Source organism: Myotis daubentonii, chromosome 7, assembly GCF_963259705.1.
Source record: "Myotis daubentonii chromosome 7, mMyoDau2.1, whole genome shotgun sequence".
Classification (NCBI taxonomy): Eukaryota; Metazoa; Chordata; class Mammalia; order Chiroptera; family Vespertilionidae; genus Myotis; species Myotis daubentonii.
The window spans coordinates 564,276-591,103 of record NC_081846.1 but is presented as its reverse complement, the minus strand read 5'-3'; the positions used below and the strand labels follow the sequence as shown (position 1 = coordinate 591,103).

At 46.8% G+C, this 26,828-nt stretch overlaps 1 protein-coding gene across 1 annotated transcript in view; it reads right to left on the bottom strand.

Moving 5' to 3' along the window:
* The window catches only part of ZNF804A (zinc finger protein 804A), a 120,964-nt gene extending 100,784 nt beyond the window's left edge, over window positions 1-20,180 (bottom strand). The window contains exon 1 of the mRNA XM_059702522.1: window positions 19,583-20,180. Coding sequence (XP_059558505.1) covers window positions 19,583-19,693 — 111 coding nt within the window. The 5' untranslated portion in view covers window positions 19,694-20,180. The remainder of the gene's footprint in view (window positions 1-19,582) is intronic.
* Between the last annotated feature and the right edge of the window lie 6,648 nt (window positions 20,181-26,828).

The following is a 26,828-nucleotide window of genomic DNA, read 5'->3' as shown; positions in this document are numbered from 1 at the left end:
CTAGAAATAATACAATTAGGTTAGGGAAGAATGGGACAAAAACTTGAAAGTTTTCAGTAAAAAATGTAAAGTTTACATAATAAAATATTTGTGTATAATAAAACAGCTTCTCAAACGCAAGTTAGAAAGATATGTAATTAAAATAAAATATAAATTCATTTCATTCTAGATAGCAATAGACAACATATTTATTCTTCTTCAGAAAAGTACAAATATGAAATTTTGACATACTGATTAATTTCACTGCTATTATGATTCACTTTCATGTACTGATGAGACTAGTCAAGATAGATCATCTTAATAATCAGAGTTGACAATAAAATGGTAAACAGAGCATAATTAGTGAATTCCTTATTTAGCCTTCTCTGCCACTGGCATTACACCAGACTCAACTGCAAGCATTAAGCACCATCTTAACACTCGTGTTCTGTTTAACAGTATGTCGTTGGGGCTAAATTAGACATTAGGGTAAATTACAGGTAGCTCCCGCCGGAGGTACTATCATCTTAACTATAAAGAAGTATACATTCAGTGCTAATGAGTTTTCACTCTTCTTTTCAGATGTTCTATAACACATTTATGAATGTCTCGGAATGTCATTTCTTTCTGCGGCTATTCATCTTACTTTTTACACATCCAGCGGTTCCGTTACATAAAGGGTCATTTTAGGTATTAGAATATCATTCCACCAAAGCATTTTAAGGTACACTAGCTGCTTAATGTTATGTTCTGTTCTTGTTTAAAATATGACCTTTCACCTGACTGGATTGGCTCAGTGGCTAGAGCGTCGGTCTGCGGACTGAAGGGTCCCAGGTTCGATTCCGGTCAAGGGCATGTACCTGGGTTGAGGGCACATCCCCAGTAGGAGACGTGCAGGAGGCAGCTGATCGATGTTTCTCTCTCATCGATGTTTCTAACTCTCTATCCCTCTCCCTTCCTCTCTGTGAAAAATCAATAAAATATATTTTAAAATATGACTTTTCAGTAGAGATGGGGCTATGCAGTCACAAAAGTGACAAATCCATAGGTTTCTTACATGACACTGCCAATACGACAGCCAGAACAGATGAGCATCCTCGCTTCTGACTTACTGAGCATGTATTCTCACCACTGGAGGTGTTTGATTTCTATGTAATTCAGATGCAGAAATGTTTATGATGAAATGTACACCTTTCTTTGTACAGCTAAGGGAAAACCATCTTCCAAGCTCCTTAAGTGTAGGATGAAATGGTGGATTTTCACTTCTATCAGGAAGTATATATTCAAAATAGATGTTAAAATCCCAGAGGTATAAATTCTCTCAGTAGTTTTTGATAGAACTTAAAGCAAGACGTAGAGATTTTTCAAATGAACATTCTTACTCCATCCACAATGCTGTATAACACAACTCAGTCACAACAACCCAGACTAGGAGATTATAAGCAAAAAAACTGGAAAATTACCCTGCCCTCCAAGTATTAGATATTAAGATATCCTCATTGTCTGTTAATTTTTCATTTTCTGAATTTTCAAATAAAATAAATTGTTTCTAAGTTTTTAAAATATATTTTTATCGATTTTAAAGAGGGGGAGGAAAAGGGATCCAAACTCCATGTGGTAGAAACAAGGTTAAGAAAAGGGGGAGAGAGGGGGAGGGGAGAAGAAGAGGAGGGAGGGGGTTAGGGAGAAAGACACTGATCAGTTGCCTCCCACATGAAATGCATCCCGACCGGAATCGAACCTGCAGCCTGAGCATGTGCTCTGAGGGGATTGAACTGGTGACCTTTTTAGTTCACAGGAGGCTGCTCAACCAACTGAGCCACACCAGCTAGAGTGTCTTTAATTTCTTAACTTAAATTCATCTCTAGGAATAATATTAATTGTAAAATACTAACAATGTTGCTTAAAGTAAATTAATGAAATAACATTTTACTAATTGTTAGAGTGGTAATAAATAATGTAATATAAATTAATTTATTCCACTCATCCCTATAGTATAAAAGCTAAAATAGATTAAAACAAGATTTGTGAAAATTTGTTCACGTTAAATGTCACCTTTTGATTTAGTCGTTTATCCACCTCTCCATCCACCTCTCTTCTAAGTTTCATTATAAATAACAATGTTATACTATTTTGAATTCATGCACCGGTGGGGTCCCTCGGCATGGCTGGCGATTGGGGCCAATCAGGGCCTACTGGGGCTGGCCGGCCGGGGGGAGGGACTGTGGGAGGTTGGCCAGCAGAAGGAGGTTGGCTGTGGGAGCAACCTGACCACCAGGGGGCAGCTCCTGCATTGAGGGTCTGCCCCCTGGTGGTCAGTGTGCGTCATAGCGACTGGTCGACTGGTTGTTCAGCTGCTTAGGCTTTTATGTATAGAGAATCTTGATGCAATAAAACTATTAAGCCATTTCCGCAGATCATTTTCATCGTACGGATCCAGATGGTTACCTGTTTTTATAAACTTGAATGTAAAAATTATCTAAAAACGTTAAAGTTTACATTGACTGTAAAATGAATTTTTTACACATAGAATTCTTTGTGGAAAATAGAAAGAAAAGCAACAATTACGTGTTTAATTTTTAAATGATCTGGTAACTAACTTTTTTAATTTAAATTTTAAAATTATCTCCTTCATACTGTACCCTTTGGAGTTGATGCTTAGCAGTAGAGGACAGACACGTCTATTATTATGACTGCCCTCCCACCCACACCAGCTGGACACTTCATATTTCCATTCAGGTGACCTTGAATTAAAAACTGACATCTGAGAGAGGGAACTGTTCTGATAACACCAGGGTGTCTTTTGGGTATCCTGAAAATATCCTGGCTTGTTTTTTGTTTGTTTGTTTGTTTGTTTGTTTGTTTGATAATCCTCACCTGAGACTATTTTTCCATTGATTTTTAGAGAGAGTGGAAGAGAGAGGGAAAGACAGAGAGAAACATCCATGTGTGAGAAACACATCGATGGGTGGCCCCCTGCACATGCCCCAATCAGGGCATAGGCTGGGGAGAAGCCTGCAACCAAGGTAGGTGCCCTTGACCAGAACTGAACCCAGGACCCTTCAGTCCACAGGCCGGTGCTCTACCCACTTAGCCACACCGGGTAGGGCTGCCCTGTTTGTGTTAATGACCGTCAGTAGTAGGTGAGCATTCCAGGCACAGACGGAGCCGTCTTATATGCATCACTCAGAGCTTGGGAAAGGGTGACACCCAAAAGGCAGACGCGGTTTGCACGCCATCCCACCCCCCACTCACCAAGGGGCACACTTTCCACACTTCATAACGTAATTAATGCGGCCTTACTTGTCATTAACCCACCTGCTCTGCTCCCTAGAGATAAAGGGCAACACAGCGCAGAAACCAATTCCAAGCAGGAAAGGGAAGTGAGGTCCGGTGGTGGCCCCCCTGGAAGAAGGGACTGTAGTGACCTAGTGGCTAGAACACGACAGAGAGCTACGATTTTATTAGCTACAACCTGCAACCGACGTGATGAGAAATTCAAAACTTTCCACATTGAAAGCGCTTGTCTCCTCCACACTGTAAGGCAACCAAGGTGGCACATGGATGCAGTCTTTGATGTTCACTGCCAGTTCTCTGAGAAAATATCATCAGACACACTGGCCCCTCCCACACAGACGCACTGGCCCCTCCTGCCGGGAGCCGGTCCATCCTTGCTGTTTCAAGGGACCTGGCATATATGGCATACGGTTCTTAATATGTTTGCTCACCTTCTTGGCGCTGTGTTTTAACCAAGGTCACCTCTCCGAGAAAGGTTGAATCCCCAGGTAGGGATTTTCCCCTGAAGTTAGGGAGGGAATAAAACCCCTCAACTAAGTGCCAGGCGGGTAATTAATCACTTTAACTATGAACAATCATGCTTAAGCTGCATAATCTTTACTCCCTGGAATGGAGATAAGAAACGCCCTAACCTTTGTAATAGAGATTGATAGGATTGAATCAACTGGTATAAATACAGATGTAACCAGACAGAGAGACACAGAACTTATAAGACAGAACACAGAACTAAGGACACAGAACTCAGAAGACAGGACCAAGAGAGACAGAGCCTAGGCACAGAACCTACACAGAACGTTCTCTAGAGACAGAAGAACTTTGCTGGCGAGAGCATGCCGGAGGATCCTGGACAGGGACTGGCCTCGGAGCCTGGAGGCGGAGCCTGGCGAGAGAGCATGGCAGGGGATCCTGTACTGAACCTGACTGCGGAGATTGGCAGGAGAGCCTGACTAGAACCTGGTGACTGGACCTGCCTGGAGAACCTGGACAGAACCTGGCTGGAGATCCTGGCTAGGCTGCTGATCAGCTGAACGCTGTCTCCGTGTCCTTCCTTCTTCGCCGACTCCGTCCACACCTTTGGGGACCCCTGGACCTGCTGGGGTTGGACCCCGGCACCCTCCCACACAGACACACTGCATCCCTCCCACACAGACACACTGGCCCCTCCCACAGACACACTGCATCCCTCCCACACAGACGCACTGCGCCCCTCCCACGCGGACGCACTGCATCCCTCCCATGCGGACGCACTGCATCCCTCCCACGCGGACGCACTGCATCCCTCCCACACAGATGCACTGCATCCCTCCCACACAGATGCACTGCATCCCTCCCACACAGACACACTGGCCCCTCCCACACAGACGCACTGCGCCCCTCCCACGCGGATGCACTGGCCCCTCCCACACAGACGCACTGGCCCCTCCCACACAGATGTACATGTACATTTTCTTGGAAATACTGGAATTAGGGAGTTAAGATTGCATGTGCACCAAAGTGAGATGAGAAACTGTCACAGAAGGACAGGCACTGTGCTTACAGGAACAGTGTAAATGTACAGCACATACTTATAGCACTATTTTTTATTGTGATTAAATATGCATAATGTAAAAAGTACCCATTTAATCATTCTGCAGTGCATTAACATTGTTGTGTTCCCATTATCTCATTATTTTTAATCAACAACTGAATAAAATGGGGGCCAAGACTCTACTGACAATTGAAAAGGGATCAATGGGCCAGCATCATTTTAACTGCGCTTATCAATCAGCTACGAGGAAACCCTGGCATGTTCGTTAGACGTGGAACAGCCAGACATATCGAATCATCACCACTTGGCTGATTGTCCAGATAAATATTGATTTCTTGATGCTGTTCTATAAGTAGCTCTAGGTGATGCTTTTTATTTAAAATCAGAACATTTACTTAAATTTTGGTGCCTAGCAAAATGTCATAATTTGATTTAATAAAATGATTTTAGTGCAACTTACCCACAAGATGTCATTCATAATCTTACCACTGACATTTGCCATGTACTATAAAAACTTAATATGGTTTTGATAACAATTAATTATTCCACTAACTCTTTACTGAGGAATAATATGGTGTTTCTGTAAATGGTCTTAAAGGTCGCTCTCCAAGACAGCATTATGTAATGTGCTACATCTAAAATTTTATTAATATCATTCTACCTGCAAAAAAGCCTTGTGAGTTTTTGAGTATCAGCATGTATCATAGTATCAATTCCTCCAATTCCTGATCCATAAAAAATCGCATCTTCCTTGTTGCATCAATTACTTCACAGTAATTAGTAATACAAATAGAAGAGTTGCATTATTTTATTCAATCTGCACTTTTCCCCTAAGAAATCTAATTCCAATGTCTATGGAAAAATTTTCACTAAGTTTTAATAAAACTTGGAAATTTGAGCCTCAGATATTTTACAACTATTTTTCTGTAATATCACTGGTGGCAATCATGAAAATAGGGTTGGATTTCAAAAATTTAACATTATTTTGTGTTTAGCTCTTCTTGTTTCAACAAATATTGTCATCACAGCCAACCTTTTTTTTTCCTTAATAATATAGTCCATAAAAATGGCAATCAAATTTAACTACAAATGATGACATTAAAGTTGGGTATTATGATCCACAAAACTAGAAGAGTGTAGGTACTCAAAGAACCTAGAAGCATCACTGTCGATAGTGAACACTGACAACTGTACAGCCAAGAACGACAGTCTAAAAGGTTTAGCTGGGCACCAACTCTGTGTCAGCTCCGCCTTCCTAATGCACCGCCCGTGACTGAGGCAGAGAATGGCCAAGAGCAATTACTGGGCGAAGTATGCCAATCAAGGACATAGCAGACACCTCAGCACATTTTCATACTGACCTGTTCTTGGTCAGTGACCTTTTAAGTGATTCTTAGCTAAGAAACATGCAACTGTGGTAACTACTTTATTAATCCTGGAAAGTTGACTACACCTGTCTCTATGACAGCAAGAGGAGATGCTATGCCGCCCTCTAGTGTAAATCTTCATTTTGTAGCGTCAGAAGCAGAGACCCAGGAGCTGCGGGGGAATCACAGCTCTGGGCTTATTAGGGGAGAGAGGCAATGGAAACTCTAAGCTTCCCCAAAGAACTGGCTTTCTAGGGATACAGAGCGTAGTTCCATGACTCCAGGAGTCAGAAAAATGACTGATACCTGAATTCTCCATAGCATTTTTATTTTTTTAAAAAATATATATTTTTATTGATTTCATAGAGGAAGGGAGAGGGAGAGAGAGAGATAGAAACATCAATGATGAGAGAGAATCACTGATTGGCTGCCTCCTGCACACCCCACATGGGGATCGAGCCCGCAACCCAGGCCTGTGCCCGACCAGAAATCGAATCCTGATCTAGTTCGTGGGTTGATGCTCAACCACGGAGCCCAGCTGCCTGAGCTGGGTACTTCTATGACGGGCATGAAGAGGGCAACAGGGGTGGGTCGGGCCACCTCTGGTCGTGCTAACGCTCTGCGCTCCAAGTGGCTGAATGCGGAGGAAGCCGGCACACTGGGCGTCACTGGTCCCTCTGCCAGGACCCGTCACCGTCACCGGGGTGAGAAGAGAGCGCTACGCACAGGAGTGGAAGGTGATCCCAGGAACGCGGGACGCACCCTCAAGTCCCCACCCTCTGCCTCCTCCGCCGCCACCTGCGCTGGGATGACTGGCACAATGTCACCCAGCATTCTGCACCCCAGAGTGCCAGCTGCTCCAAGAGCCCAGGACTCCCGAAGGCTCCCTCATTCCCTGGACTCAGGCTGCTCTGCCTGTTACGCCCTCTTTTGTCACGATTCTCTGTATTCCCTCATGCCGGGGTCCAACCCCAGCAGGTCCAGGGGTCCCCAAAGGTGTGGACGGAGTCGGCGAAGAAGGAATGTCACAGAGACAGTGTTCAGTTGATCAGCAGCCTAGCCAGGATCTCCAGCCCGGATCTCCAGAGAGGTTCTGCTTCGGATCTCCAGCGAGGTTCTGTAGCCATGTTCCCTCGCTAGGTTCTCCAGCCAGGTTCTGTCCAGGCTCTCCAGTCAGGTTCAGTGTCCAGGTTCCAGTCAGGTTCTCCTGCCAATCTCTGTAGTCAGGTTCAGTCCAGGATCCCTTGCCATGTTCTCCCGCTAGGCTCTGTCTCTAGGCTCCGAAGCCAGTCCCGGTCCAGGATCCTCTGGCATGCTCTCACCAGCGAAGTTCTTCTGTCTCTAGGCTACGTGTAGGTTCTGTCTTCTGAATTCTGTCTCCTGAGTTCTGAGTGTTTCTGTCTTGTTACAACTGTATTTATACCAGTTGATTCAATCCTATCAATCTCTATTACAAAGGTTAGGGCGTTTCTTATCTCCATTCCAGGGAGAAAAGATTATGTAGTTTAAGCATGATTGTTCGTAGTTAAAGGGATTAATTACCCGCCTGGCACTTAGTTGAGGGGTTTTATTCCCTCCCTAACTTCAGGGGAAAATCCCTACCTGGGGAAAACAACCTTTCTCAGAGACCTTGGTTAAAACACATAGTGCCAAGAAGGTGAGCAAACATATTAAGAACAGTATGCCATATATGCCAGGTCCCTTGAAACAGCAAGGATGGACCGGCTCCCGGCACCCTCACGTCCTAAAAGCGCTGGGTCTGTGTCCCCTTGAAGTCAGAGTTGTCCGTGACCGACGCCGTCTCTAAGTTTAGGCTTTTCACTGGAGTTTGGCCTCACCATTTCGATAAACTGAATCGGTCTCTCTTGAAAACATCGCTGCGCTGAGCCTCTCTCTAGAGCTGGGTCCTACCTCGAAGGCCTCACCTCCAGGGCCAGCTCATCGCCCGTGTCCACTGCCCCCGGCCCTCCTCCTTGTCCTCCTTCCTCTCTCACCCTCCAACTCCCAGCGTTGGGTCCCAGTTCCTTTACAGTCTCTGCTCTGAAGGCCATGTCTGCCTCCTGCTTCACCCAACCATTCTCCTGCCGTATCTGGGGAAAGCCGCCCCTGAGCACCGCACCCAGGAGCTGCCTGCATCTACCCAACAGGGACAGCTCCCCGTCCACTGACCTCAGCGAGGTCATCGACCAGATGGTGGGACCGGAAAGGTCCAAATAAAAAGAGACCTCTCTGCCGTCACGGCTGAGCACAGACACAAACAAAGGCCTTGCACTTGTTCCCCCACAGCCGTCTGCCCGGGACAGCCTTACCCCCACACCATTCCTCTCGCTCCTCGAGCACATGTCCTGAGACGACTGATAACAGAACGTGTACACTGGAGAAGCACATGGCTTTCCTCTGATGGGGCCAGGCCCTTGGGAAGCAGCGCAGAGCAACATCAGGTAATGGGCTCTGTTTGCTTTGACAATGGGAATGGAGTTTTCATTATTTATTACCCATCTGACCCCATGTTGTGCTAGGAAGCTGACTGTGATCCTGTATCATAAAAGCCTGATATGCAAATCGACCAGATGTCAGAATGACCGGTCGCAATGATGCACGCTGACCACCAGGAGGCAGACGCTCAACGCAGGAGCTGCCCCCTCCCACAGGCCCCAGGTCACTAAGGCAGGTGCTAGTGGGGGCCCCCAATCGCCCCACAGATCGGCCCTGATTGCCGGCCAGGCCTAGGGACCCTATCCATGCACAAATTTCGTGCATCAGGCCTCTAGTATATGCATAAAAAATAATGACACCTTGCTAGTTGAAAACACCACCACAGAATAGCATACATGGTAAGAATTTTCTCAGTGGCAAAGAGTCATTTAGAATGAGATAAAAGAGATCAAATGGCTTTGGGTTAAAATGTTTACAAAGGAAAATTAATAAAATTATATTTCTTACTTTTTGTAGTTAGCAGTTTATAAAAGTGATAAATCAAGACACGGAATTTCTGCATGAATTTTGACTTCAGTATACCACAGATTAAAACTGCTATTTTTTTCTTCCTATAGCAGGAGCACTCAAGTTCCTAGTATACAGTAATTGACTTCTATAGTAATATCTCAGTAAAACAGGGTCATTGGAAGAAATTATTTCGACATTGTATTATCATTACAATCATTTAAAAAAATATTTCCCCTATGCATTATATTTTAAGAGAACTGTTTTCATATATGCTACATGTACTAAACATATTTACTAGAATTATAAATTAAGGAATACAATAACATTCTAGAATTTATTTTTTAAAAGACCAAAACAATAAGAAATTACCTAAAATACCTTTGGCATGAGCGACAGTTTGCCATTTTCAAATGCAAAAATGCATCACCCTCAATCTAATTTTTTCTGTATTATTGTAGCATTTCTAGCTATAGGATCTGGAGAATACTGTTAGTCAGTTCAACCAATTTATAGAAAAATACAAATATGTCAAAAACTTAAAAATACTAATAACTACCTAAAAGTTGGTACAATGCGGGGCCACATGCAGAATCATGAAAAGGATTCTCTCTCCCAGGTGTGAAATTTGGTTCTCAGACTAAACGAGTAGACAGCGTGCCTTCGTTAGTCGGGAAGGAAATGCCATTTAGAACCAGATATCTTAGAGCACATGTTCCAATTAAACGCTCACGAAGGCCAGCCTGAAGATGTCCCCGGCCAGGAAAAACACACCAGTCCCGGCATAAGAACATTTGATTTAGCTCATTTTGCAGGACTAACCTCACCCGGGCCATAGCTTGCTTATGCCCCGGAAATCGTAAGCAAATTGAACCGTTACCCGAGAATGACATGAGGCAATCACTGAAAAGTCTAATCTACAACCAATCACTGTGAGGCTAGCCCAGCACTGCCTCCCCCCTAAGGTGCTTTACAGCAGTATCCCCGAGCTCATGCCATGTGCCGGTCTGAGTGATTCCAGTTTGCAAACTGTCTTTCTGGCTGTGTGCACAATGCCGTTCTCCTAATTACCACTCCCAGACTAACTGGGGTGCATCGGTTCTACTTTTCCTCCCTCCCTCCTTCCCTCCCTCCCTCCCTGTTAATCCTCACCCAAGGATATTTTTTCGTTGATTTTTAGAGAAGTGGAAGGGAGAGGGAGAGACAGAGAGACACAATGATTGGTTGCCTCCTGCACACATCCTGACCAGGGTCAGGGACCCAGCAACCGAGGCCCCTGCCCTTGACCGGAATAGAACCCGGGATGCTTCAGTCCGCAGGCTGATGCTCTATCCACTGAGCCACACTGGCTAGGGCTTACTCATTGTTTCTGAACTTTGACAGTTCATGGCGTCAGAGTCGGGGTCCAAAGAAGACGTCAGTGACTCTGAGTGAGGGTGGTGAGCAGCCAGGTGTTGTACTCACAGAGCCCTTTAAACTCACTGCTTTCTTTTTTCCTTTAAATATATGTATTTTTTAGTTTTTTAGAGAGAGGAAGGGAGAGGAGGAGAGAGAATCTTGATGATGAGAGAGAATCATGGGTCGGCTGCCTCCTGCACGCCCCCCACTGGGGATCGAGCCCACACCCGGGCCTGTGCCCTGACCAGGAATCGAACCGTGACCTCCTGGTTCATAGGTCGATGCTCAATCACTGAGCCACACCGGCCGGGCTGAGCGCCCTGCTTCCTCACCCGCCTGGAGAGTGAGGGCGCCCCTGCACCCGCCCTCCGCTCTCGGGTCCGAGCTGCACACCTGCTTCCTGGTCCTTCTGTGGGAGCTTTTGGGGAAGTACCTGCTCTCTGAGCGGGGAGCTGGCTCCCTGGGGTTACCTTCAGCAGGATCACCGGCTCCTCACAGGGAATCTCCAGGCAGAGATGGGCTCCCACTGGCCTCCCTCTCCTCCCGTCCGGCTCCCGCCCCTGCGACCACACGCACTGCGGGCCAGGACCTGTGCCCTGTGAGACACGGGGTGTCCTTCCCGATAATCTGCGATTGTAACGGCCACTGTGAGGCAACTTTCACTTGGAGAAGTCCCTCTCAAAGGGCCCTTTGAGGAGAGACTCCCAGACCCCCAGAAACACGGCCGTGCAGACCCTTCTCCACAGAGAGCTCTCAGGGGTCCAGGCACCAAGCAACCCAAAGAAAGCAGTAGTGCAACGCTGGCCGGCCCGGCAGGTCACCCCGACTTCGTCCACCTCCTGAAACACAATTCGGACCCAACCATTCCTGTGAGGTCTGTACCCGAGACCTGGCTAAAATGTTTAAAACAAACACTACGAAGGCTCTATGGGTGCCTGTCTGTAAGTTTATGCATGTCTGTGTGTGCACCTTTCAGAGATATGGTATCTTTCTACCTTCACAAGGTATTCCCCAAAATTAATCTGTAAAGAGCACTAACCCTAACCCCCTCCTGGGACTCGAACCTTTAACCCAGGCAGGTACCCTGACCTCCTGGTTCATAGGTCGATGCTCAAGAACTGAGGCACACCGGCCAGGATCCTTGCCTATTTTGGTAAAAGAAAAAAAAAAAACTGAGTAATTTTGCCCTAAAGTAAACTGATCATTCCTGAATAAAAAAGGAAAGAAGACAGAACATAACCCAATTGGGTACAGAAAGGTGCAGGAGGGCTCTGCAAAAACAATCTGGATGAAGGAATTCTATGTGCGGTCAAGTTTACTAAGATTGGTTTTATTTAAGTTGAAAAGAAAAAGAACATTTTAAATATAAAAAAACACGAATGCAAAATTAACATTTTGTTTTTTCTCACTGTTAGAGGGAAACATTTTCTAAGATTATTATTCTGCTCTAAGAAATTATAAACAAGGGATTTTCTTTACCAAAATCATCTTCCTAGAAAATAATAATTGATTTTGTCTTTATCAGTCTTGGATTGCTTAAGAACACTGATTTTTCTCTGTTGAAAGAGCTTAGTTCTTTACAATCACGTAGCTTTCCATCTGTGTTAAACCTCCTGGGAGGCAACTGCCCAATGAGAACAGGCGCTCAGCTTTCTCTAGGCCGCTGTGTGCGACATTCCTACACATACGACATGTCTGGTATAATGGTTTCCGTCAGAGTTTTGAAACATATGCTAGAGAAACAACCAGATTCCCTTGTGAATGGAATTATAATGAGTTCACATCAGATGGCAACCACAGCCAATTTTTTAAAAAGTTTCTGTCATCTGCAAACAGTTGTCTTATTCTGATGTTTTTGCAAAAATGTTCCTGCAAAATTACTTCGATTTAAAGAGACTCATGAAAAAGACCCTGGCAAGTACTCTACAATGCAGGTTTCTGATACTTTTGAGTCATAACAGTGAATTGGGTAAGAATTCCTAAAATCTGATGAAAAACGGATAAGCTCATAAAACTGCTAATAAAAGATCCAGATCAACAAAGATGAACCACAACAGACTAAACCCACTGACGCAGTGTTTGGGGTTCATTTAAAACACGGCAGACACTTTAATGTTTCGTTTTCCAGATTTAAGGAACTTCCTTCTCTCCTCGCTTTAAAACGATCTCTAACAGTGACTTGGTAAAGTGGTTCTTTGCAACGGAAGTTGAAATATCTCTTCTCTCCCTACCTGATCCCTCTAGAATTCAGAAACTTCTATTAAACACTCTTATTTTTCATGACAATATTTGATTTGCATAACTTCAATAAGAATGTGTTCTCTTTGCTAAGAGGACACAAATGGAGAAATCCTTGGCCTCAAGTGGCTTCTGAAATCAACCTGAGATACTGGTATATATTTTTATTGATTTCAGAGAGGAATGGAGAGGGAGAGAGAGCTAGAGACAACACTGATGAGAGAGAATCATCAACTGGCAGCCTCCTGCACGCCCCCTACTGGGGACCAAGCCCGCAACCCCACAACCCAGGCACAGGCCCTGACTGGGAATCAAACCGGTGAGCTCTTGGTTCCTGGGTCGATGCTCAACCACTGAGCCACACCCGTCCGGGCAATCTGAGATTTTTTATGAAAAGTTCCAGCAAAGCATATTTAAAACAGCTGTCATGGTCAATCACTACTCTTGCTGCACTTCTGTAAATAATCAGGCCAATTCCAGTAAAACTAGACTTCATGTGTAAACAAGTTCACCGGATTATGTTTATCTTTGATAGACATGGGGATCCTTAGAGAGAGAAAAATTACGTTTCCATAATACAGCTTTACGGACACCAGAGTCCAGCGCTGCTCACTGTCTTCAAGGTTTTCCTTTCTACCTGGAAACTGGACTGAATCCTAAATTCTCCAGAACTCTCCAAACTAACATTTCCAATTCTCTCCACTAGTCTGATGGGGAGTTGCTACGACACGGAAGGTGTCTTTTCCTCGTAGCCGCGCAGGCTAAGGCGGGGCACCTGGATATGAACCTCCGAGAGGTCACCGCAGCGGCTGGTGGCTGGACCGGCTGGGGGGGGACCGGCTTCCGGCCTGTGGTTATGTAGCCACTCAGATCACCGCCACACTCGCACTACAAACCAAAACACCTGTCCCAGCCACGCCTCCCTCCCTCACTCCACCTGAAAATCGTTCCAACCGACAGCCAGAAATACTCTCAACTGGGTGATCTCCAAACTGAGAAAATGAATTTTTAATTTGCTCAAACTATTAACCTTTCTCGTCTGTTTCCACAGAAATACCTGTCATTAAGTTACCCGACTGCTCAAACCAGTGGTTCTCAACCTTGGATGAGGTTGAGGCCCAGAAATCAGGATTTTAAAAAGGTTCCCAGGCGATTCTCATGTGCAGCCGAGGTTGAGAACCAGTGGCTCACACCAGAGGCCGAATTTAGGCCGAAGCTCGCCTGCCCCCTGAAATCAAGCATCGCCATGTTCACTCCGTCCTCAGGAACCGCGAGGAAGCCGGCTTGCGGACACATCTATATAGTTGTGCTTACGCAAACAACTTCTAATTGACGGAAGGCCGCCTGTACGTTATCCAAACAACTGCTGACTGACTTAGAACGGGAAAACGTGACTCTGATTATCACCCACTGGAGTTACTGAATTGATTAAATCCTGGCGCCTGGGAATTTCTACTTTGGGGAATTTGTCAATACATGGTTATGGTTCTCCTTATGTCATGATATTCACCTCTCTACTGGGTTGAATACTCTCCAGGGATTTAAATGCTTGTTGGTAAGCCCTCACACCAAACCTACCATCAAGATCAGACAATCAGAAGGAATATGTTCATAGCAGCACAATTTACAACAGCTGAGATCTGGAAACAGCCCAAGTGCCCATCAGTAAAGATGTAATTGCCATCATCAACAGCCTGGAAAACATTGGTGCAGAACTGAGAAGTGCAGACCAGATATGACGTCACTATCTGAATTTCAGCTTCAAAAATCACTCAATGTTGCATGAACTAACACGGTATGAGGCAGCCTTGGGTATTACTTGACAACATTTGCCTTAAAAATCTGTTTACATTTTTTTCAGTAAGTCATAGCATAAATAATTCAATTATAAGTTATGTCCCTCACTTGAACAATGTGCTCTAAAAATGCCTGAGTTGTAGTTTTGCTAGAATAAAAACAAGTACAGCAAAGCATATATGACACCGTGTCTTTGGGAAAGAGACAGGGATGTTCTCTAATACTGAATGTGTAATAGTTTACAAGGAACTTGGAAGAACAGATACCTACTGATCATGTGAACAAGTCTGTAAAGCAAGGAAGTGTGAAGATATATAAAGGTATCACCCTAACCCATCCTCACCCCTGACCTTCCTTGAAGATATTAACCTAACAATGACACTTTCTCATCCGCGCTGATTCAGAAATTGGTATATTTAACATACAATCTTCAATGTGCCACCCAAATGAGACTCCATGAGTGGAGAAACCCTTAAAATTACATTCCCTAGGACAGTGATGGCGAACCTATGACACGTGTGTCAGAGGTGACACGCGAACTCATTTTTTTGGTTGATTTTTCTTTGTTAAATGGCATTTAAATATATAAAATAAATATCAAAAATATAAGTCTTTGTTTTACTATGGTTGCAAATATCAAAAAAATTCTATATGTGACACGGCCCCAGAGTTAAGTTAGGGTTTTTCAAAATGCTGACATGCTGAGCTCAAAAGGCTCACCATCACTGTCCTAGGAGATACAGACATGTGTAAGGGAATTACATGAAGACTAATGTTATATTAGATAATAACAACTAGAACTAAAGGCCATGGAGCCTGTTTCAAAGACCTACCTAATTTCAGGAGTTCCTGTATTCCCCAAGGAAAACCCCAGAATTTTTTCATACTTTTCAAAATGAATGCTTATGAAAATATTCTGAGTGACAAGGAAACCTGTGAGTATGTCAAAATATGTGCGTACTTTTCAACACGTTGACAATGAACGTGAGCATCCCGAAAGCACCTCAGCACATCCCACAGCGTGTGACACTTCGCAGAGCCTGTGGAGCCTGGAACAGCCGTGTGCATCCGAGGCATTTCAGTGCATAGGAATGAACCCAATCATAAATCAGCTGTTTTTCTTGCAAAACCTGGTACCTAGTATATTGGAAATGGAGGGCAGCTGATAGAAACAGGGCTTAGGCCAGACAGGAATCATTGATGTTTTCATATTGGAAGATGAGAAGTAACATACATTTGAATTCAAAGTATTCTGTGAATCTGGCACTATTTTTAAATGCCTGGAGTCAAATGGACAAGTCGAGTCTCTTCAAACAATGGATACCTCCAATGTCATCTCTTTATTAGTATGAATATTATCATAGCAATTCCTATGGATTCCACGACTTAGCATGTCAATGACGAAGGAAATATGTCTGGAGTCAGGAAATCTCCATTATAGTATTGGCTCGCTGCCTGGCCTCTGAACCACCACTCATTCCTTCTGAATTCCGTCGTCAGTAAAACAGACCTGGTTATCTCATGAGACACAAACATGCTCATCACCTAACAGAATGTAGTGAATAAATTAGTAACGATTTCCAAAGTTCCAAAGGCAAACCCCAGACTCTGTACTAAAAATGATAAAATTCTATTTAACTTTTGTATTAAGCGTATAACATATATTTACATGCTTAAAAATATATAATTAAGGCAAAGACATTTTGTGGCTCAGTTGCAAAGCGTAAGCATAGCCAAACGTGCGCATCCAATAAACACTCACGTACCACACGGTGGTTGGGGAGTTCTAGGGGAAAGAATGAGTGGACATGAAGGTAAACTTAATCCATGGTCATTAAACCATATAACTCATTCATGATATTCTGGAACACTAATTAAATAGTAGCTTATTTCTTATTCCATGGAGTTAAAACTGTATCACAGATAGGATGCTACTTATACCAGAATTCAAGACCGGCATCGTGACCTTTCAGTGCAAATTAGAAATCTGTATGTTTTCAGTTAAAAGTGTCAAGAGAAATATGTTTAAAAGTTCAGGAATAGGGTCAGGATTGACAATAGACTGAATCTGTACAAACCTCCTAAAATTTGATGTGTGCATGGCAGACCGTGACCTATGGAACGGACTGTACATGCGGGCAACATGCTCAATATGGGTGGCAGGATTCCATTCTGGATTTAGGACCACAAACACTTCACCACTGTCACTGAAACCCGAGTTTTATTCTAGAAGCAATTTTGTCCTCTAAGTAACCTCCTAATTCATGAATATCACTGTTTTAACAGTTACAGGTTAGCTTACATCACTTCAATGATTTTGTCTGAAGACTGTGAAATCATTTTATTTAATTTTGAATTTTTCAAGTGTTCAGAATGTCCATTAGTTATCCAGTGATTGAAAGTAACTGGAAATTCTTTGCAAAAATCAAAATACCTTTTCTCTAAATGGTTTTTGGTTGTAAGTTGTACTTTTCCTGAACACACACACACACGACCACTGGAGATATTATTAAAAATCCTTTTAAGTTACTGCACATTTTGAAATGTAAGAATGTAATGGTTTCTTAAAGGGAAAGTTAATAATATATCAAAATAAAATAGACAAAAAAAGATCCCATAAATATTATTCTCTGAAACTGGGGTTAAAAACATGATAATCATAAATTCTTACTTGAAAATGTTCAAAATGTAGCACATACACATTTTTAAGTTAGTATTTGTGTTTCTTATAAGGTCGCTAATTCTGAGAAGTTTCAGGTTCAGTTTTCTGGTTGTAGCTTATAGTAAGTTTTCGCTTATAAGTAAGTCCTCATGGCATCCATGTGCTGTAAATAATACACTTTAGGCAACTATAAATGTTAACAAAGAATGTTTATAAAATACAAATGTTCTTTAATATAAATGCACTTGTGACTATATTTAGAATCTCTTCTCTTATACTTTAAAATAGGTATAAATCTCAAATTTCAAATATAGCTGGACCATACATGAAAACCTACATCATTTCTGTCCATGTAACTCTCTTACACAAGCAATACAGACTTGAGCAGCTTATGAACATAACCTGAAAGGACTAGCTGTAAAGTCCCTATAAGTCCTTTCACTATAACTAAAAGAATTATGGTAGGAGCTATTTCTAAACCTTTTAATTTGTTGCTTGAGACACGTGCTTATATTTAGATTTATTTACCTCACAAAGATCCCAAAGTTACACTGGCAAATCTGGAATTTAACATCTTCTTGGCTAATATGAGTGGTATAGAACTAGTCAATTTCAAACTCACAACAAACGAATCAGCAAAGGCAAGGTCAAGCATTATCAGAAATCCAAGGTTGACTTACACATCCAGATTAACAAATTGAGATGTTCCAAGTAAAATTTTGTCTACGGATTCTATTGTGAGGTTTTATCACCACCGGAATGAGATCTTATTCAATAAGTTTGCCTTTTCCCAAAAGTGAAACTTGATTTTTAAAAAGAAGCCAGAACATACTTTAAAATGAAGGGTTCTCCCCCCCCCCCCCCAAAAAAAAAAATTACCTTCCATGGCTGAGCTCTCTCCATGGAACTAGAGTAACCTTACGGAGTCCCTCAGTCTCTGCCTACTGCTCCGAGGAAGACCACAGAAGAGCAAGCGCTTTCTTTTCTTCAACCACCACCACCACCAACCTTACCACCACCACCACCAGAACAGTAATAAAAAGCAACAAACTAACCTGCTTCTTCGATTCTTAAATGAGCTGAGAGGAGTGGTCCAATAGATTCATGGGGGGAAATATCAATGTCAAATTCACTTAAAACTTCCAATGAGAACTTTTTATTTGTGGAAGACACATCACAGCACATTTTTTTAAAAAAAAAATGTGTAGAATCATTTTTCTAAGATGCACAAAGGAAAGCAGATGAAGAATACTGTATTTGCAGTTGGACTAACCGAATCTGTGCATGAACTACTGCTCTCCAGGCTGAGGCTGGGTAATCGCTTTGTCAATAAATAAAATAAAATAAAATAAAAGGGGGAGGGGTGTTGCTTGCTACTGTCATGGTCCCAGACTTCAGGGATACGCACATTTGCATATCCCCCCTTCTGGCTCTACTCTGCAGTTCTCTGCCTAATGAGTCTTCCCGCTACTTTTTCTTATTTTTTCCTTCTTTTTTCCCCTGGATTGAGTGAAGCGCGTGCTTCTCAGGAGACCCCGATACCTGGGGGCCCGTCCTGCCAGGAGCTGTGTTGCTAAGGGGGTTTGGGAAGAAAAAGGAACCGCTACCATCACACTGCACCATCCGGACGCTCAGCACATCCCCGTCCACCAATCAGGAGTGACCTTCCGACGAGGCTGCGGCAGGACGGGCTCCGTGGTCCAGGGAGGACCCCCGGGCGCCGCAGGGTCCCGTCCGCCGGTCTCCTCAGGGCTCCGTCTGCCACGCGCCGCCCGCCCCCCGCGCTCCCCCAACCCCTTCTCGGGAGCAGCGAGCAGGCGCCCCCGCGGGCCCGGGGCTCCCGGAAGCTCAGCGCCAACTCCTCGCCAGAGAGAAGTTTGCTCCCAGTCCGTGGGGATCCGCCGGCACCCCAACCCCACCAGGGACCCCACAGGCTCGGCACCCGAGACCCTCGCTCACCCCCGCGCTCGCTCCATCCACGCGCCCGGCGCCCGCCTCCCCCGGGGACCCCGCAGGCTCAGTCCCCGAAGCTTCCCGAGCCCAAACGTGCTGCGGGGTTACTTGGGGTTTGAATTTTTCCTTTTTCCTTTTCTTTCTTAAAAAGAGACTCGCTGACACCGTGTGCTTCCGACCAGGGACGCAGGTCATCGTAGCGCGATGCGGCGCGGCCAAGGGTCAGCCCGGCCCGGTCCCGGCGGCTGCCGGCAATTTCTCCCCCGCATCCTCCCCGCGCGCGCGGACAGATCCCCCCGAGCATCGGGGACCAGGCGGGATCGCCTCCCAGCCTCCCGGTAACCCCGATCCTGCGAACGCCCTCTGGGACCGGAGGGGGGTGGGAGAGAGGTTTGGGGGGGCAGGAACCCGAAGCCTTACCAGGGTCCGGTTCCCGCTCTTGCTCAGGGGGCCCCGGAAGACCCCCTTGATGTTGCGAAAGTGCCCGTTGCTGAGGCGCGTGGAGCTGATGACAATGTAGTAACACTCCATGGGGCAGCCGCCGCCGCTCCATGCGCCGCGCGCGCCCCGCCGCAGCCGGAGCCGGAGCCGGAGCCGGAGCCGCAGCCGGAGCCGCAGCCGGGCTGGGGACCCGGGAGGAGCCGGGAGGCGCCGGGGAGGCCGGGCTGGGGACCCGCGGGCGGGAGGGCACCCGCCCCCCTGCGCGCCCTTCGCCTCGGAAGCCTGGCTCCCTACTCCCCGGGGCCGTGCGCGCCCGGGCGCCTCCGCCTCCGCATGCTCCGCGCGCCCCACGGTCTCCGCTGCTCCCCCGATTCGCTGAGGGGCGCGGCGCCCCGGGACCTCGGGCGGGGGGCCGGCGGGAGGCCGCGCGGAGTCGGTGCGGGCGGAGCGGCCGCGAGGAGTCAGTGCCGGGGGCGCCGCATCCCGCGCGGGGCCCGCGCTCGGAGCCGCCGGGCGGGCGGGCGGGAGCGTTAATATAGCGCGTGGCGCCCCGTCCCCGCGCGGAGCCAATGGCCGCGGCCGCGCCGGAGCCGGAGCCGCCGGAGGAGGCGCCCGACACGCCCCCGCCTCCCCCCGCGCCGGGCGGCCTCCCTCGCGGGGCCGACGCCGGAGGAGCGCGCGGGGCGGGCGCGGAGGGACGGACGGGGCCCGGGCGGGAGGGGGCGGCGCCGCCGAGGAGGGGAGACCCCGCCAGGTGGGGCGCGGGGGGCAGGCGCGCGGACCGAGGCTTCTGGCTGGGAGTCGGGGCGGGGGGAGACATAAATGAATAATTCAGCGCCCGAGCCGAGCCCTCCCGCCGCGGCGCCTCCGGCCAGAGCTGCTTCCGTCTCCAGACAGCGGCTACCCATCGGGTTTGGCTTATTCGGTTTATTTCTTTTCATGCATTTTTGTATTTTTTTAGTTGGGAGGTTGGATCCTGTTCGGAATCTTACGGAGAGAAAACGTGACCCCCTCCCTGCCCCCGTCTCCCAAGGGTGGGCGCCCCGAGCGCTCCTGTGGGTAGCTAGGGGGAGGGGGGAGGGGGGCGGGAGGGGAGGAAGCGTCTTGGCGACGCGAATGCCAGTGGATGGCAGGTGAGAACGCGGGCCCCTGGTTTACGGGCTGCGCGCCCCAGCGGCGCCCCCTCACACCTTCCCCAGAACCGCGGGTTCCCCCTCCATCGCCCAAGCGGAGGGAGCGCGGTGCTTTGCCGCAGAGAAGCCGCTGGAGCTGGCGGTGCCTGCCCCCCAGTCCTCCCACCACAGCCTGGGGGGGATGGGGGGGACAAAGGGCGCCGGGGAGCGCCCTGCGTGGGAGACATGCACGGAGCCCACGGCGGCCGAACGCGAAGGGAACGGGGTGGGGTCCTCGCCGGTGGTGAAGGGGCCAGACCACAGCCCTGGGCCTGGGCGCGCCCTCGCCCTCCCTCTCACCAGCTGGTCTCTGCAGGTTCCCATCCTCCCAGCTGTGGGTAGGCGCGCCCCTCCAGGTGGATGCGCACAGGACCCCTTAGTGCGCGCTCAGGGAGATGATAAGCAGACGGTGGGGCTGGGAGGGGAGCCTTCAGGGATTTGCTGAAGGCTTTCTCCTCGCGCCTGGAAGGACTTAATCGGTGATTCTAATCTAGGGCCTTCGGATGCCTCGCTGTCAGAGCAAACTGCACTTGGATATAATGGGTTTACCTTTTTCACGTGGAGGTCAAGGTTTCAAATGTTCCATCCACCACGGTGTCCCGAATACAAGATTGTATGCAGCAGCGACTCTGCAAACCATGATATGGTCCTTAAACGAATCTGCCAATTCGATTTTACTCTTTTTAAAGAACATATATTTGTATTGATTTCAAAGAGGAAGGGAGAGGGAGAGAGAGAAACATCAGTGATGAGAGAGAATCATTGATCTGCTGCCTCCTGCACACCCCCTGTTGGGGATGGAGCCTGCAACCCGGGCATGTGTCCTGATGGGAATCACACTGTGACCTCCTGGTTCATAGGACGACACTCAACCACTGAGCCACACCAGCTGTGCTGATTTTACTCTTTGAAAGAAGAGGAGGAAGAGAGACGAAGGTATTTATTTATACGGGAGGCAACGTTTATGTGAGTCGATTATAATTTATGGGGGTTGGAGGGGGGGTGCTGGATCCATGTCAGGGGCATTCTGCGGCCATGCTTCCAGGTAAACAAAGACCAGGAAGCTGGTGGGGTAGTCAGCGCTCACTGGGAAATGCCAGCCTTACTGAGAGGCGCCTGGCGCCCTGGGCGAGTCCGGAAGTCTTGGGAGGAGGAGGCAGCAAGGATTTAGAAGCTTCTCTACCCTGAGGGTCAGATCACCTGACCATTCGTGAGAGTTCGGGAGGAACGCGATACTGTTAGAAAACATGATCACTACTCAGGATCTGCGGCAATTACTAGAAAATGTTTTGGGGGTTCCCACCGAGAGGAGGTGGAAGCAGGACTAGGCAGGCAGAATAAGGGGGGAGGAAGGAGGACGTGTGAAAGAGACCACTGGAACCATCTACCACCACAGGAATGCTGCCTTGCAGGTGCGGAAGGTTGCAAGAGACGGGGTGGAAGGAGGAAGTGCGGACATAACTGCTGGGCCAAGTAGGGCCGAGCTACAAACCACAAGGACATGTATCCTGCAGGTGCAGGAGGTTGTAAGAGACAGGGGAGAAGGAGGGGAGAAGCAGGGGGAAGCTCCAGGTGGCAGGTAGAAGGAGCCAGTCAGAGCGTGAGACAAACAGACAAGGAGCAGGTCCACCCCGTGTGGGCAGTTGGCGTCCCCTCATGATAAATTCCCACACTCTTGCTTAAATCTCCTGGTCCGTGATTTTATTCCTCAGCTTGGTGAGACACAATCCCCAGAACTCCGACTGGTTGTCTGGGTGTCACTATCATGACGGTTATTTCTGATGATACACTGAGGACGCAGGCATTCTCTGCACACCTCACTCTGGGAACCACTAGTAACCGGCATGATTTCCATGAGGCCTTTTGAAGCTTTGGAAACTTGCGGTTATGAGACAGGAGATAACATCTCCACTATCACTGAACTCAACCAGGGGATCTCTTAAGGAAATGGAAGATGCCCCATACGGGACAAGATCAGCTCATGTCATTTTCTTGTGTGTGGGAGTCATAATAGTCGAAGCTAGGTGTTGGGATGTTGTTGTTGTTTGCAATATTTTTCTCTAGAAATACTTCTGACAAAATGTTCAGATATTTATCTACATTGTGAAGCTCACTTTCTGGCTCATGACACAGGACCCACAGTTACATGGCTTTCCCATGGAGCAGAGTATCCTCCATATGGAATGTCCTGGTGAAGTTTATATATCACACACCTTATGGTACAAATGTCATAAAAATAAGCTTCAGTGGAATATCTTTCCAATCTCTGAAAAATGTCACGTCACCGATAGAATAGCCTACTTTTGCCACATACATGCGTGGTCCTGAGGAAACAGAGGGAAGCTAGATGGTCAGGAATCGGGACCATGGGGGAGAAGAGGGACTAAAACTGGGGCACCCAACTAGGTAGAGTTACTAAGACACCCCAACTGAGCGGGGAAGGCATGAACTTTAAAATGTACGGATATTGCTAAGACAAGCAGCTTGCAAATAACCAATCACAAGGCAGTGAGGCATATACACCAATCCTGAGGATATTGCTAAGGCAGAATTATTTGAAAAGACCAATCAGGAGCTGGCAAGGCCGTATCCACCCCCCAGATTAAAGAGCTATAGGGCTCCCTCTCTCCCTCCCTCTCCCGAGCAGGGTCTTGGGCTGATGGTCGGAGACATGCTCCCTGAGCCCGGGCTGACCGCCATGTGGGCCTCCGCACGCGGACTGATGATAAGCTCTCACTCCCTTGGATGCCGAGCTACACCTGCTGCTGCATGGAGCCCCCGGCCCCTTTTCCAGGAAAGCTTCTCCCGTAAACCTCGCCTCCCTTAACCCAGAATTATTTAACATAATGCATGTGAAAATGGTTGCTAATGAAAGCAATCATCTCGGGAAGAAAGCATACCTTCCCGTAGCAGCACATTAAAATGAGGAAAGAGTGATACATTACCATGTGCTTCCATTTTGCTGGTCCTACTTCTTACCTTTTGTCTTAGTGCAAAGATAGCAGGTACCTAAGTGAGTATCTTCAAATGCCCTGTTGTGTTATAATCTCTATGATAGTCATGATCTACTGATTTCTTTCATTGGCAACCATTTTAACATGCATTCATGTCCTCCGTGAATCCCTTCTTCCACTTTGTGAGACAAGGAACTCGGACTCACGCGATCCACATTTTGGTTTCAATGCGACAGGTGGCGTTGGCCTATCACATCTAAACCTGTACATAGACGGTAGCAAACTCACCATCGATTTGCTGCTGCTACATGAAGGATGCCGACAGTTAAGACGAGATACAACATTTTTGGAATACGTTCTTTCTCATTATTTCTCTACCCATGAAGTCATGTATCTCAAAGTCACCCAGTACTGAGTGACACCCCCCGGGGGCTGGACTGCACCTTGGGCACCTTCCAGAAGAGAGGGCGAGTCCCTGTTGTCTGCCTGACGGAATAGCCACATCTGCTAACGTCATTCAAATAAAACGGTTTCCACGCTGTCTGACACTCCCTGGGAACTCCATCACACCAACCTCAGGGCCAGGAGAACAAGGAGCCACCACCGTATACAACCTGGTTTCTAACTACAACAGCAGCTACGGGGCCTAACGGCATTCTCACATCAAAACGCCTGGCTTTGTGTTTGAATTTTGCTAAAAATGAAGTAAGATGTCAAGGAAATCAGAACTTCCCTATCATCTCGGGAAGAAAGTATACCTTCCCGTAGCAGCACATTAAAATGAGCAAAGAGTGATACATTACCATGTGCTTCCATTTTGCTGGTCCTATTTCTTACCTTTTGTCTTAGTGCAAAGATAGCAGGTACCTAAGTGAGTATCTTCAAATGCCCTGTTGTGTTATAATCTCTATGATAGTCATGATCTACTTCCGTTATTTTAAAGAATTCTGACTTTTTTCATTAGCAACCATTTTAACATGCTTTATTTCTATGGACCAATACCATCCTAAATTTTAAAAATATTTTTCCCCTCTTAAGGACTTGGAAAATTTATATGAGTTTAAGTATCTCACTGCTGTTGTCAACATGCAGAATCAATATATCTCAATAAGAAAATATATTTCAAAGTATTTTATGGGACAATTATAGATAACTGGGATTTAATTGCCAACTTTTCAGCTGAAAAAAATGCAATTCATAATTTCAATATAAAAGTTTTAAACGAGTGACATCAGTCTAAATTACAGTTCACGTTTCTGCCACCACACACCTCAATTTCCCCTCTTTTCTACAAGTGCGATCACCCCTTCAATGTTTCCCTTTTCCACAGTGGCATTTCAAATCAAGGCTCCCTGTGCTCTGAGCTTGTCCGACTCGCCTCACTTCCTGACCCTCCTCTTGCTTTGCTAGCCCCAAGCCTGGGCTGAGTGTTGCTCCGGACCCACTCTGGCCTTTCACGAGACCTCAGCACAAGTCGCTGCCCTGAAATGCAAAGCCGAGGTCCGGCTGCCTTTTGGGGACCAGTGGCTGGGCCCCCTGCCCCTTGACTCTTGCCCTGACTCTCTCTGACCAGACTTTCCAGAAGAAAGTCGAACTCCCCTGACTGCCGGGGTCCAATCCCAGCGGTCCAGGGGTCCCCAAAGGTGTAGACGGAGTCGGCGAAGAAGGAATGACACGGAGACAGTGTTCAGTTGATCAGCAGCCTAGCCAGGATCTCCAGCCAAGTTCTGGTCTGGATCTCCAGAGAGGTTCTGCTTAGGATCTCCAGCCAGGTTCTGTCTGAGATCTCCAGCCAGGTTCGGTCACCAGGTTCTAGTCAGGTTCTCTTGCCATATTTCTGTAGTCAGGCTCAGTCCAGGATCTTTTGCTATGTTCTCTCCAGCGAAGTTCTTCTGTCTGTAGGTTCTGTGTAGGTTCTGTCTTCTGAGTTCTGACTTCTAACTTCTGTGTCTGAAGTTCTGTGTTCTAAGTTCTGTGTTCTAAGTTCTGTGTCTCACTGTCTTGTTACATCTGTATTTATACCAGTTGATTCAATCCTATCAATCTCTATTACAAAGGTTAGGGCGTTTCTTATCTCCATTCCAGGGAGTAAAGATTATGTAGCTTAAGCATGATTGTTCATAGTTAAAGTGATTAATTACCCGCCTGGCACTTAGTTAAGGGGTTTTATTCCCTCCCTAACTTCAGGGGAAAATCCCTACCTGGGGAAACAACCTTTCTCGGAGAGGTGACCTTGGTTAAAACACAGCGCCAAGAAGGTGAGCAAACATATTAAGAACAGTATGCCATATATGCCAGGTCCCTTGAAACAGCAAGCATGGACTGGCTCCCAGCACCTGACCTTGCCTACAGCTACTTGAGACCACAGGCCGCCACCTCTGCACGCCTGAACTTCACCTTCCCATCATCACAGCCTCAGGTGCTGCACTCTGTTGGCCTGGATAGCGTCCCCTCACTAGAGTGAGCAAGTCACACCACTTACCTTCACTCCCGGGTCCCAGCAGCTCTTGCCTGGGCTCTGTCCACCGAGTGCCTGCTCCTGTGACATCCTGAAGAGAAAAAACGAACGCATTTCAGTCACTGCGGCGTTTTACACCTGCGGCGGGATGTCGCCTTGGCGGTTACAGAGTACATCCCTGGGATTCAGAACTTCATTTTATTACTGTAATCATCCTAACACCATAGGCAGATGCCTGGCCATTTATAACACCGTGTAACATAATGATAATTTGTAACGCTGTCCTGTCACTGTACAGCTCTTTGGTTTGCATTCATGTTGTTTTGGAAATGAGAAAAAATCTAGGAATTTAGCACATCCATGCCTTATTTATCCTGAGACGCGACCCCGTGGTGTGATGACGTGCTGCAGGTGGGATGGTGAGGCCTCGCCAGATCGGAGAAAATTGGCGGGAGAACTGTATCTCCGTGGAGCACCCATGTTCACCATGATCACCAGATCAGTTCCTTATAATTAGATCGATATTGACACGCCAGGACTCAAACATATCTATGGTTGAGGAAGGGTTTGGTTTCTGCAAAGCAATGCCACCTGTTGTATACATTAAGATGGCACATTTGGGTGTTTTGTCTGCTGTATCT